The 14,807-nt window shown below is 39.6% G+C and overlaps 1 protein-coding gene across 2 annotated transcripts in view; it reads right to left on the bottom strand.

Moving 5' to 3' along the window:
- Positions 1-14,807, bottom strand: part of DNAH11 (dynein axonemal heavy chain 11) — a 251,134-nt gene that overhangs the window by 187,355 nt on the left and 48,972 nt on the right. For both annotated transcript variants that reach the window (XM_054564603.1, XM_054564601.1), the window contains exons 20-27: positions 14,669-14,755; positions 10,945-11,103; positions 9,929-10,012; positions 7,181-7,339; positions 4,438-4,560; positions 3,531-3,653; positions 1,506-1,730; positions 117-208 (exon numbers count right to left, since the gene is read on the bottom strand). In XM_054564603.1, coding sequence (XP_054420578.1) covers positions 117-208; positions 1,506-1,730; positions 3,531-3,653; positions 4,438-4,560; positions 7,181-7,339; positions 9,929-10,012; positions 10,945-11,103; positions 14,669-14,755 — 1,052 coding nt within the window. The remainder of the gene's footprint in view (positions 1-116; positions 209-1,505; positions 1,731-3,530; positions 3,654-4,437; positions 4,561-7,180; positions 7,340-9,928; positions 10,013-10,944; positions 11,104-14,668; positions 14,756-14,807) is intronic.

Consider the following 14,807-nt stretch of genomic DNA (forward strand, 5'->3'; position numbering starts at 1 on the left):
AACAATTTAAAAGTAGAGGTTGTACCTACAATAACATGATCTCAAATATTATTAGGAACTTGAAAGAAATCTCATAGAATTATAACAAATCGATCATGTTATAGTTTTGTTCTCACCTGCACTGTAAATCTTTAAGTTTGTCATAGAGATTAGGTTCACATGTTGCTTCTAAAACATTTTTTATTTTAGCCGTCTTGAACATTAACTCCTGTGTGAAAGTACAATATGGAGCCATTGATATTAGAATTACTGGTCTAAATTTTTCATCCATTTTGGAAATAAAGAACACTCAAATGTTAAAATTAAAAACTAAAAAATGAAAAACAAACAATGAGAGAGCAAGGTTAAAGAGACTTCTGATACAATGTCTACTCACTTTTGCTTTTAAACTTTTAGATAAATAATCAAAACCAAAGTATAATCACACAGTTTTTGTCAAAATAAATTCAATGGACATTACCAGCATTCTGGATCCACAGAGAATTTCTCTTCTCTAAATCAAATAATTAAAAAGAATAAAGGGGGAGAGAGAACTTAGAATCTTAAGGAATACATTCAGATATGAAAATGAGACGAATATGAAACTGTCTATTCTTTCCTCCTTAAAAGTTAAACAAAATACAATTCCTTTGGGTGTCCTGCCTCAAGTGGGAAGAAGAAAAATACTTAATTGCCTTTATTCTTTGGTGAAAGTCTCTCAAACCATTCATCATTACCATGCGTACATCTCTACGTGTTCTTGGTGGCTTTTGTGAAACAAACAAATAACAGGTAGCATTCCCTTGTTACTGACTTCCCCTCCTCAGTCTTCACTTAATGAAGATGAATCTGTCCACTCTGCCTTACTGCAGGGACAGGCAGTCTATGGCCTTCGGGAAATACCTGGCCCGCTGCCTGTTTTCATACGGCCCAAAGTTAAGAATGTTTTTTACATTTTTAAGTGGTTGGGGGAAAATAATCAAAGTAGGCATATTTTTAACACACAAAAATTAAATTAAATTCAAACTTCACAGTGTATACATGAAGTTTTATTAAGCGTGCAGCCACACTAATTTATGTAGTGTCTACCCTTTCCTCCAAAACCCAACTGCAGCACTGAATAGCTGTCCCAGAGACAACAAAACACAGCAAAGCCTAAAATATTTACTATCTGGCCCTGGCCAGGTAGGTCAGTTGGTTAGAGTGCCGTCCTGATACACCAGGGTTGTGGGTTCAATCCCCAGTCAGGGCATATATAAGAAACAACCAATGAATGCATAAATAAGTGGAACAACAAAGAGATGTTTTTCTATCTCTTTTTCTTGCTCTCTTGCTCTCTCTTCCTCTCTCTCTCAATTTTAAAATATTTACTGTCTGATTCTTCACAGAAAAAAACTATCTGACAGCCTACTTCCTGAAATGCAAAATTATATTTTTATAAATACCCCAAATCATGTTTCTTTACAAGATTTTCATATTGTTTAGGAAATGCCGCTAAGATAGAAAGCAGCCTGTTGCCTTCGAACCTTAAATTCAGCATCTACTCCATCGAATCTTCTAGCATCCTTCACAAGTTGGATTCGAATATCTTCTGAACAGACAAAGATGCTTTCCAGGTGAGACCAAGTTCGCTGGACTTCCATCCATGTAAAGATGACTGAGTCTGCTGTGTTTAATTTATTTTGCCAGCTTAAGACTTGCTCGATGAAGTACTCCACATACTTGCTTTGAAGCAGAGTCTGCAACTGAACCTAAAAGAAAGGCAAAGAATTTTAAATAGGAGCTAAATTGGTAGACTGCTAAGTACCAGGAGAGAGAAGCTGCCTATTCTTTAATTTATTTATTTTTCAATTACAGTTGATACTCAGTATTATCCTGTATTAGTTTTGGGGACACAGCATAGCGGTTAGAAAATCATGTACTTTGCAGAGTGGCCCCCCCGATGTTTCAAGTACCCACCTGGCACCACACACAGTTATTACAGTATTACTGATATATTCCCTGTGCTGTACTTCACATCCCTGTGGCTATTCTGTAACTACCAATTTATATGTCTTAATCCCTTCCCCTTTTTCACCCAGCCCCCAACCCCACTCTCCTCTGACATACCATTCATTTTACTGCTGAAGCCCTAGGACCTAGCATGCATTATATGGAACAGGTATTCAATAAGTATTTGCTAAATGAGTGAATTAATGGCCTTAAATATTCATGTTAACATTTTTTCCAAAAGAAAAAAGATAACCGTAAGCAACTGCATTTAATATGTCTTCTACACGATGACCATATATCTCTGTGTGAGCAGAAAAAAATTCAGCGCGCTGGGCTGCGGCTTCAACGAACTTTATTCTTCATCCTTTCTCACTCTCCCCCGGGTCCTCGCCTATTAATCATTTCCAGGCTGTGGATTTTTTTTCCCCCCCAGTATTGAAAAAATAAAACTACCTTCCCTCCAGCTCCCTAAGCCCTCAAGCTTCCATTTTCCTCCTGGTTCAGTTTATGACCAAACTTCGCAACACTTGACATGCCAGGCTCGCTTTCCCGCTACCGCCCTGCAGTCTGGCCGGCCCTCCTGACCATTCTCTGACTGAAATCTCAGAAAGTCAGCGAATGGAATGGCCTCTTCTCATTCTCCTGTCAAGTAGATAATACAGGATTGCTAACTACCGTCACCATGCCGTACAGTAGATCCCCAGAATTATTCACTTCCTACCTTGATGTCTGTGCTCTTGGACCAACATCTTCCCATTTCCCTCGTTCTCCAGCCCCTGGCAACCACCATTCTACTCTGTTACTGTGTCAGCTTTTTTTCAATTCCACGTATAAGAGAGATCATACAGCACTTGTCTTTCTGAGTCTGACTTATTCCACTCAGCATAATACCTCAAAGGCCATCCATGTTGTCACGAAGGCAGAATTTTCTTTTATGCTGAACAATATTCCATTATACACACCACACATTTTCTTCATACTTTTACCTGTCAATGGACACTTTGGCTGTTTCCTTGAACTTCTGACTTGTTTGGGGGAGAAATTTATTCCGTGGTTTCTATGATATTGCTGTCTCTTTTTCCACTATTTCTCTGATCTCTCTCTCTCTCTCTCCCTCCCTCCCTCCTACATGTCTTGTATTGTTCACCAAATGCAGCCTTTTCCAAAGCTCTACTCTCTGCTGCGCATCTTCTTCACTTTCATCATCTAGCTTATCAATAATTGAGACACCAACAATGCCGCCTCAGCCCCCTGTGCTACACTGAACGTCTGGCTCAGCTCTGGGTTTGACGTTCCTCCTTCACATAAGTGTCCCCCACCCTCCCCATCACAGAGCCTCTCTGTCTCTTCTTAGACCCCTTGGAGCCCTCTGTCCATCTCCTCACTCAGGTGCAAATTCTTTGAGAACAAGTGTTCATATCTTTTGATCCCAAATGGTACCATGCCTGGAGCCCGGTACAAGCAGATGCCCAAGAAATGAATAAATAATATTGAAACTTGGGAAAAGTCTAAAACCATGACTTAAAAGAAAAAATCAGTAATAAAAATATGCATCTTACTTGGTTGTGCTCTAGAGTTTCAAAAAGTTGTTCATCAGACTTTAATAATGGAACGCCTGTCCGATAGTGAACTTCATAAGAGAACTCCATGGACGCCCAGGTCAGACTGATTTCAGTTATAACCTAGACACAAACAGTAATAAGTTATGTGTCTAAAAGTTTAACTTACAACCTATATCTAGTCTATCATCATGAATTTTTAAAATTTTTAAAATTTTTGAAAAACAAAGTGATTGACAGCAAATATTATTGGTCTCAATTTTTATTCCTTCAAATAATACATGATGATAAGATTTACAGAATTAATTACACCACATGAAGGAACAAGCATTACACCAGTATCCGATTTCTACCAAATATGACTTTTCCACCCATCACTGAAACAGGATGCCACAGCAGGAAGGGCCCGAAGTGGTTATCTAAAGGTCTGACGGATCAGATTTACAAATGAGCCAGCAGGAGACAGGGGTTGCTCAGAGTACCCGAATGTGAATCCCGCGGCCTCTGTGTGAACCTGCGTAAGTTAATTACCTCTCTCTACCTCAGTTTTCTCACCAGTAAAATAGGACTAATAATAATATCACCTCTCTCAGAGAATTGAATGAATTAATTTAAATAAAACGTTCGGAGCAGGGCTTGCCACAAAGTAAATGATATGTAAGTGTTTTCTTGTATCATTATCATCATCATGATCATCATCAACGGGGTCAACCCTCTCATTCTACATATTTCCTCTGGCTCAAAAATAATTCTATTTTCTGCCCAAGTCACACACTAATTAGCAGCAGAAGACTCGTTGGGACGCATGTCTCCACTCAACCAGGGCACGAGGACTTCTCCCTGAGTCTGCTGATGTGCTAAGGCACAGAACTGTCCTAGTGTGAACGAGACAGCCCAAGGACATCACCTTTTCAGTCCCCAGTTCCTTCACGGCTTTGTCCACAATGCTCCGAACATCATCTTCCACTCGGTGTAACCGCAAGGCCAGTAAGTCTGCCAAAGTTGTGGCTTCATTTATTGAAAAGTTGACCTTATGAGGAAGAAAAAGGGGCAGGATTTATATTCCACATAATGGATCCTTTTACCTAATGGCCAGAGGAATGATTCATAGCTAAATATACGCTAGTCAGCTGCTGAGCACACCTCTAGTTCTGAAAGTTGAGGACAAAGACATTGCTTTTTAACTCCCAGTGACTAAGGCATCAGCCACCAGAAGCCGGGGCCAAGGTTTAGGTCACGCCCATGCTACACTACTTTCTTCTGTTTCATAGCCTTCCCCTGTCAGTTCATTCCTTATCTCCTTTACCCACAAAACCCATTTTTTAAAGAGACTCACTATGTTCATTTATTATAATTTGGGTGAAATCCCAGGAATCAGGTAGTAGCTCATTTGTCTTTTCCTCGTAAAGTATTCTATTCACTGAACATAATTCCCAGTTGCTTCCCCGATTTAACCTAGTTTTATCACTAATTTAATCATAGTTCCTTGGGGGGGAAATATATTGTCACTCTTAGTGTCATTAGTCATATTTGTCATGTGAAAAATACAACTCACATATATTTTTTCATCATCTTGTGGATGCCCCCCACTCACCCCTATGTTTGCTAAGCAGCTCTGAGCTCTTCCAAAGTGGCCAGAGTTATCCGTGTCTCTTGCAAATGAAGAGCTGACCCAGCCACACGATTGCAGGAAAACTACTTCCTTCCCTGCTCCTGCTAAGAAAATCCAGTCCCTGCTTCTTGGGAGCTAGCTCTCCCCACCCTTCCACACTCATCACCAGTCTCTGAAAAAGGGAATGAAACATCCCCATTTGCCCAGACCTGAGGGGTTCCCAGAATGTGGGACTTTCAGTGTTAAAATCTGAAAAATCTTAGGCAAGCCAGGGGAGCCAGTCACCCTATCTTTGTGTCACTTTTGGCCTCGCTCCACAGCTGATGGGCCCAGGGGCCCAGGTCTGCCCTGAAGAAAGAATGGGCAGGAATACGGAATGGGGCCACGCTGGTTAGTCTTACAGTTTGTGCACTGAACATGAACGCCCAGCCCAGGTGACAAGTGGGGGTTGAATTTAGTCACTGCTCTGATGCTCTGGGACAGCCTGGAGGAAGGTGCCTTTTTCTAAATTGTCTGCCAGGGAAAGTACATTTTTCTAGCTTGTAGAAAGGCACGACACAGGCAAGAGACTATAGTGAGAAGAAACATCATCGGAGGAAATGTGACGGGGGAGCAGGGCCCATAGTCTATCACGTATTGGGAGACATCACCAAGGTTATTCTGAATGAACCTGTCTATCAGTTGTAAAATCTAAATATCTAAATGACTTTGCCAGGTAATAGCTTCGGGGATCATTTATGGAGCACTTACTGCTTACTGGGTCTCCTCTCCAATATGTTCACCAATTCTGCATGGGATGCACTATGCATTATGTTCATTCTGCAGAAGAGGCGACTGAGGTCTGGAGAGTAGATAAGTTGCCATGACCCCAGAGTTACTAAGTGTCGGGGCTGGAACAACGAGGCCTAGTTTCCACTCATCGGGAAACTCTGCAAGCTCTCTCCTCAAATCCTAAGCCTTTCACACAATGACTCCCTCTAGGTCTAGATTTGCCCAAGGAGAAAACAAACATACCAGGCTGCCTTTCATATATTTTAAATTCAAATAGGTCACCTTTCCTTAAAAAATAAGGTGTAAGGTTGGTATGTTTGCTCTTAAAAGATGCAGAAAGACAAGAAAATGTAAGCTTGAGTGGCATGGATACATGAGAAACCATTTTAGATATTGCAATAAAATCAAAACCAACAAAAAGGCTATCAGAAAAGATACCGTTACTAAATGAATTGTGGCGGGGGGAGGGGGGAGTAGGCATCACAATTTCAGAATTCCCTGTCTCCCTAAATTCATTTCCATGCCCTCTGATCCTCTCTAAAATAAGGAAGATTCTGTGCAGCTATGTTGTGCTTTATAAAATGCCTTTACATCCTCTTATTTGATCCTTACAAGATCCTCTGATGTGTGAGAGCAGACAGCATTCCTTTCATTTTGTTAATAAAAAGCAAAATTCAAAATAGAGAGGTTATGTGTCTTGTTTGCGGTTACACAGCCAGTGAGAGATAAAAGCAGGGTATCTTAGTCAGTTTAGGCTGCTATGACAGAATACCACAGATTAGGTGGTTTAAATAACAAACACTTATTTCTCACTGTTCTAGAGGTTGGAAGTCCAAGTTCAAGGTGCCAGCATGGTCAGGTTCTTGGTGAAGGCCCTCCTCTTGGCTTATAGATGTCTGTCTTCTTGTTACATCCTCACATGGCAGAGAATAAAAAGCTCTTTCCCTTTAGGGCACTAATCCCATTTATGAGGGCTCCACTTCAGGACCTAATTATCTCCCAAAGGCCCCAGTTTCAAATACCACCACATTGGAAATGAAGGCTTCAACAAGTGAATTTTGGGGAACACGTTCAGTTAATATCGGAGGGCTAAAACAAGGACCTTGGCACGTGCAGTCTATTTGTCCTGTCCCAGGGAGTTTGACCCCTCCCATTTGGCCAGACACAAGTTCACAAATCCCACTTCCTCCCCAATAAATAATGTAAACCAAGGACTAACACTTCACAGTCACAAAAGCACTCAATTAACAAGACCCAGGAAACTGACCCCAATGGTCTTCATGAGCCGGTGCCAGTGCCTGTCCCTGAGGGCCGGGCTCTGTAACTCTGCGACAGCCCTCAGGAGAGCGGTCATGTCCTTCACAGCGCCCTCCAGGCCTGCGTACGCACCCCAGACACGCACTTCCTTGTCTAGTGCCCAGATTTCCTAAAGAAAAGTGAAAAAAAAAAAAAAGTGCCCAGATATAACTACACATTTTATCATTTCCCCTATTTGAAACACTGGAGGAATCAATAATACAAACAAAAATCAGAGTACTCCACAAAAATCTACAAGTGGAAGACTCCAATTAGTCACCCCAAATTCTGGAACCAAAAGGTATTTTTTATAACACAAAATGCTCATGGTTGCTAAGAATTCAAAAGCTTTCATAAGCCTAACTTCTCAGTCCTAGTACTCTTTTTAAAAAAATATATTTTATTGATTATGTTATTACAGTTTCCCCAATTTTTTCCCCTTTCCCTCTCTCTACCCAGTATCCTCTTCCCTCCAGCATTCCCCTCCTTGCAGTTCATGTCTGTGTATATAAATTCTTTGGCTTCTCCATTTCCTATACTACTCTTGACATCCCTCTATTTTGTATCTACCAATTATGCTTAATCCCTGCACCTTTTCCCCCATTCTTCCCCTCACCTCAACTGATAACCCTCCAAATGATCTCCATATATGTGATTCTGTTTTTGTTCCATTTGTTTGCTTAGTTTGTTTTTTTGATTCAATTGTTGACAGTTGTGAATTTATTGCCCTTTTAATTGTTCATAGTTTTGATCTTCTTTTTCTTAAATAAGTCCCTTTAACATTTCATGTAATAATGGCTTAGTGATGATGAACCAAGCTTTCCTTTAGCTTTACCTTGCCTAGGAAGCACTTTATCTGCCCTTCCATTTTAAATGATAGCTTTGTTGGATAGAATAATCTAGGTGGTAGGTCCTTCTTTTCATCACTTTGAATACTTCTTGCCAGTCCTTTCTAGCCTGTAAAGTTTCTTTTGAGAAATCAGCTGACAGTCTTATGGTTAACTCCTTTGTAACTAACTCTCTGCCTTTCTCTTGCTGCTTTTAAGATTCTCTCTTTAACTTTTGGCATTTTAATTATGATGTGTCTTGGTATGGTGCTCTTTGGGTCCAACTTGTTCGAGGCTCTCTGTACTTCTTGGACTTATATGTCTATTTCTTTCACTAAATTAGGGAAGCTCTCTTTCATTATTTTTTCAAATAAGTTTTCAATTTCTTGCTCTATATCTTCTCCTTCTGGCACGCTTATGATTCAGATGTTGGTATGTCTGGAGACGTCCCAGAGGTCTCTTATACTATCCTCATTTTTTTTTTTAAATTCTTGTTTCTTCTTGCTATTCTGGTCGAATGCTTATTTATTCCTATATTCCAAATCATTGACTTGAATCCCAGCTTCCTTGCCTTCACCATTGGTTCCCTGTAGACTTTCCTTAAATTTACTTAGTGTAAACTTCATTTCTTCCTTTATGTCGTTGCTATACTCAATGAGTTCTTTGAGCATCCTAATCACTAGTGTTTCGAACTCTGCATCTGATAGGCTGGTTATCTCCGTTTCATTTAGTTCTTTTTCTGGGGTTTTGTTCTGTTCTTTCATTTGGGTCATATTTCTTTGTCTCCTCAATTTAGCAGCTCCCTGTGTTTGTTTCTGTGTATCTGGTAGAGCTGCTTTGACTCCATCTCAGTAGCATGGCCTATTGTAGAAAAGGCACCTGTAAATTGTGCGTGGCGGCTCCTCAGGTAATTGCCAGGGTGGGGCACCCCACTTCCCTGCTTTGTGGCTCTGCACAGGGGGAGGGCTTGGAGAGGGGACAGTGCTGCTGCCTGGCCTTTGGAGGTTCGCCTAGCACTTGCCCCATTTCCAGTCACTTCATCTGCTCCTCGTATGTGACTGGTGCCCTTTCAGCTGTTGCCCTGGTGCAGAATCCCAGTGTTGGTGTGTTAGCATATATTCTAAGACTATGTGGGCCCTTTAAATGGAGTCTCCTGAAAATCGAGCAGTTTCCTCTGCTGCCCCAATACTCACTGGTTTTTACAGCCAGAAATTACGGGGATTTACCTTCCCGCCACTGGAACCCTGGGCTGTGTGGTCTAGCCTGGAGCCGGGATCACTTGCTCCCAAGGAATCCCTCCCAATTTTTATCCACCGCACATGAATGTGGGACTGCCCGTTTAGCTGCCACCACTGCCTCCCTGCACCAAGCCATGTCTCCTCACCTCTCCACCCATCTTCACATCTCCACCCCTCCTATCCATCTGGATGACTGTGGCTTTTTAAATGCTTGGTTGTCGGACTTCCATACAATTTGATATTCTGACAGTTCTAGGTGTTATTTGTTTTGAGGTGTAGTTGTAATTCTCTCTGTGGTTGCATGAGGAGGTGAAGCCTGTCTACCTACGCCTCCATCTTGACCAGAAGTCTCCTCAGCCCTAATACTCTTAATCTGAACACTGTCCATTCTAGACAGCTTTAGGAAACTCATAATTACAGTGGCTACTCATAAATTCATTAGCCCTAATATGCTTTTCTCCACTCATTCACAGAAAGGCAGGCTTAATTAAAAGTGCAACTGGCTGAGAGTGAAAAAAAAATACTTCCTCATATCATCCTGTGTGAAGTAAATAAGGACATGCGGCCCAACGCCCCAGATACTAGGTTAGGGAAGATGGAAGGAGGTGGTGCTGCGGAAGATAAATTATTGTAATCGACAGTTATGGAACTTGCCTTGGCAAACCTTCTGAGTTCTACATCCATCTGTTCCACATTAATCTGTCTCCACTGGGTTTTAGTCCAATTATCAATGCTTCTCTGAAAACGTACAAGCAGATAAAAGTGTCAACAACATTTGGTGAAAGCAAGTCTCCACAGCAAAATATATAAACTGATGATACACAGTGGCTCTGTCATCCAGCGAAAGGTCAATTATTTAAGTATTAATTGCACTTGTCAAAACTTCCTATCATAAAAACAAATAAGTTGTCAGGACACGTCAAACTTAAAGCTAAAACATTATGATATATTAATTTCTAGTAGCAATGACAAATTCCATATACACATCATCATTATCATTTAGTCCTGAGTACTTTGAATGAATTGAATAAGTATATGACCATTAAATAGATCAGATTTTCATTATTCTAAATATAACATAAAATAAGCTTTCATAAGTATCTTAATCCATTACAAATAAAACTTTCATTAACTTCTTGACTATATCCTATGTCTTGTGATATATTTCTATATGGCTTTCGACTAACTTCGTGAAAAATTATGTATGATCCACACTGCAATATGCCTAGTTCCCTACAATTTATTTTTACATTTAAGTCTGAACTTAATTAACAACAAATTAATTTTTAGCTAGGTTGATTTATATATGCACATACACGTAAGTATAAGCATGGGTGTGTACATGAATTTGTATAAACAGGTCACCCTATATGTGTAATGTGCATTTATATATTAATTTTTATTTATATCAACATAATCCCCCCCCAAAATGTGAAGCAGTCAACTTATTACACACAGTTTCATTTAGAACCAAAAACAAAATAACAGTTATTCAGAGGATCTTCTAACACAGATGTATGAATTCTAATTCTGGGGGGGAGGGAAATATAATGTTCACCTATTTTAAGACATAAAACCCAAACAGAATGATATACACACAAAAAGCTGCATATGTATACAAAAGAACTGCTAAAAGGAAAAAAGCATGCTTTCAAAAAGCAGTGTCTTACTTTAACATAGACAATGACATCCCAGAGTCCCTTGAGCAATTTTATTTCTCTGCGACACTGCTTCATGTGTTTGTACTCTGGAAGAGCCACCTCAAAAAGATGGGTCGAGTCTTGCATCTGTAACATTTCTTCCTCTAACGCCTCAAGCTCTTGGTTTGCCTAAGGAGAGAGAGAAAACACACACACACACACACACACACACACACACACACACACATATACATAAGGAGAGATTAAACACACACACACACACATAAGGAGAGATAAAACACACACACACACACACACACACACACACACATCCAATGACCTGCCAGAGAGAGAAGAAGCCTACACAGTTCTTCAGCTCTGTTTATGGCAATATTAACAACTATGACTCAAAAAGAAAAATTTTGCCCTGGCGTGTGGTGGCTCAGTTGGTCAGGCATTGTCCCGCAAAGCATAAGGTCACTGGTATTCTGTAGTTTATTGTGATGTGTCTAAATGTTGACTTTCTATTTATCCTGGTTGGGATTCAGTGAGTTTCCCGAATCTATTGATTCATGCTTTGATGAGTCCTAGGAAAATCTCAGCTATTATACTTCTAACTACTGCCCATCTAATATTCTGTTTATTCTCTTCCAGAAAGTCTGAATAGAAGAGTTAGACATAATTCTAACTTCTTACTCTGTGTCTCTAAATCTCTTTTGTTTTCCATCCCCCTACATCTATGTCCTGCCTACTATGTGATTTCCTCCAATGTCATTTGCATTTAACTAATTCTCTTTTCAGCATTAACTAGCTCTCTAACCCATCTGCTGAGTTTTTTAAAAATAATTATATTTTTCATTTTTATAAGTTTCTGGCTCTTTCTCCCAAATTCAGATGATCATAATTGATAGTCTCAAAACTGAGAACCTGGCTCATTTTTCAATGTTATCTTTTATTTCCTTAATAAATGTCTTCTAATATCTGACATTTTATATGAATCTATATCTCTAGTTTGCTCCTTCTGTTGGTTCTTATGGATGATGGTGTGTTCATTGATTGTTTTCTTGTAAACTCATATTTGACTGATTTGTTGGACCTCTGAGAAGACTAGAATAAGAGCACTTTTTTCTGGAGAAGACTTGGATTTAGTTCTACTCAGAAGAGCTACTTGAATCCACTTCCATTTCCTGGTGTGGAAATTCCTTAATCATAGAGGCAGTATAAAATTGAACTATAATCCTTATGAAAACAGTCCTATGTTTACAAATTCCAGAGGATCCTTTCCTTCTCCTCCCTTTTTTCCCCCTACTCTCAGCCTCAGCAAGGACTGGCAGGCAAACTCAGAGGTTCCCGTTGCAGGCTGCAGGTTTCTCCTAGCCCACCCTTTCACTGAGGGTGTCACCTCCTGAGACAATTTGCTTTCCCCAGAAAGGGGTAATCACAAAGTTCTAGACATCTGATACTTGCATGGGCCCCAAACAGCACCACAGACTTCGATGCTTCTGCTTTCCATTCTGCACTCTATTTTTTTCCCTGCCCTTTAGAGAGTTCTTGTTTGGCGGGGGTTGCGGGAGGCGGGGAGGTGAGGAACAGGGCGGGGCGGGGGGCGGGGTTGGTGTGGATGACTCAGCAATAGATTTAAAATTGCACATTTGTGAACATGTTTCAGCATTTGTTTTACAAAAGAGGGATTTTCAAAATGTCTAGTCAATCATACTCCCCAAAGCCACTAGCCCTTTATTTTTAATCAACTTTCCTATTATTTATACTAATTCAATTATTCCTAGAAATATATACCAAGTTATGTTAATTCAAGTGTCTACTGTACCTTTGGCTATGGCAGAAACAATAACATATAAGTTCACCAAGGAACCCATTCTGTAAGGAGAGATGCACTGTACCACTTCCAAGCTGCCTTGAATACTAAGGTCACCCGCTCCAGCCCAGGACAAAGGACATACATGCCCTTGGTTGAATCCAGTTAGATAATCATTAAATATGCACACTGAACACACACACAAGAAAATAGTTTCAAGATCAATGTAACCCAGCCTTACTATATACAAAATATCCCTCAACACATTCTACAGACACAAGGATAAATATCTCTGACTTTTAAATATGTTATGATATGTTATTACAGTACAACACTCAAGTGTAGGACTCAATAAATAACTGTAGTAAATATTTACACAGAGCACATTGGTTAGTCCAATAAAAATGTCCCCCTATTCGCAATCTGTTCAAATCACCTGAAAATTAGTTTTGTGTTTAAAAAACCACAACTCTATTAATATATGCTAACCTATTCCCTTTCCAGTGACTATATTAACCACTTTTCTTCAGTCAAGAGAAAGAGAAGACCTTATGCTACAGAATGGTGTTTTCTGAATGTGTTTTAAGCAGCTAAAACTAAATTCAACCCAAAATTTGGAGAGAGCAGTAACAGCTGTCAGAGGCAAGCTTTACACCCATCTAACGAGTAAAGCCTGTCTCCAGCAGGAAATAAAATTAGAATGGCAGCCTTCAGGAAGGACCTAGAAAGACTCCCAGCTCTTAGACCTATAGGTCGCAAAGTCATTTTCTCATTGTGGCTAGGAGGTTAAGAATTTCTAAAGAAACAGAAGATATTATTTTTCTAATAAAAGTTTAAAACATTTTTTCAAGACTCACAGGAATACTTCACCCATTTTGGATTATTTGCCCATTTTATTCATTCCTATACTCAACCATAATAAAGCAGTTCATTATAAACTCGGATTGAATGACACAGTTATATTTGTATTCAGAGTTAAAAATAAGTTATGGAGTTCCTTACTGGCAAAATTCACACGGGAAATATATTTCTTATTTTTTAAGAAAATCAGAAATAGTAAAAATAGTAAAATTTCTGATTAAAAAATCAACTAGAATTTTAATATTAGTTGTATCACTTACTAACTACAATTTCCAACAAGTTAATTATACATGATTTTTTTTCCTGAAAAATAAGATAGTAATAATAGACCCCGCAGGACACTTGGTCCTGTCTAACATCCACACGTAGGAAATATTCCTTAGAAAGTGGCCCAGGATCCAAAGAGTCCATAATATTTATTTATATGTTTGGTTTACAGGATTAATGTGTTAAAAAAATACCTTCATGTTTTCTCGGTCCAATAATTGTGTTGTGGCTGTTTTGCCAATGATAACCCTCCTTGCCTTGGTAGCTGAGCTGGTCCTGGCACACGGGGTTAGGTAGATGGGTTGGGGTTCGAATCTTGCAGCAGAGCAGGATTTACATTAACGATGCACGTTTGGGACAGGGCCAAATTTTAAGGACCTTTGGCATGGACCAAAGGTCTCCATGGATGTTTGGGACAGAACCAAGTATCTGCCAATTACAGCAGAAACTACATCACAGGAAAAAGGCAAGAACTGAAAAAATAATATAAGTAGTAGTACGCTTAGCAGAGTTCTTGACATACATATATATATATATATATATATATATGTAGTAAGTGCTTAAAAATAACAGTAGTTGTAACTTTCACTAGTGTGATTACTTTGACAATGATAGTGGTTTTGAGAGACATGATTGAAAGCAATAAATTTACTTGGGGAAAATTGTTTATAATGGTGTTTTAAATAGTTATTTCTGAACTCCTATAACTAACTGCAAAACTGAGGCAAAATACAGCGGTATCTCGGGGTCTAAACTTACTTTCTAAAACAGCTACTGTAACACACATAAGATAACTGATAGCAGCATTACCTTATCAAGCACTCGGTATGGACTTTCTGCATGAAAACCAAAAGGAGCACAACGCCTGAATCTCTCTCTGAACTCGGCCTGCTTCCCCTAATCAGGGCAGGGGAGAAAAATGAAAGTGAGTCTCAGACAAATAGCTTCC

This window comes from Pteronotus mesoamericanus, unplaced genomic scaffold, assembly GCF_021234165.1.
Source record: "Pteronotus mesoamericanus isolate MK-2021 breed Mesoamerican mustached bat unplaced genomic scaffold, CSHL_Meso_final scaffold_85, whole genome shotgun sequence".
NCBI lineage: Eukaryota > Metazoa > Chordata > Mammalia > Chiroptera > Mormoopidae > Pteronotus > Pteronotus mesoamericanus.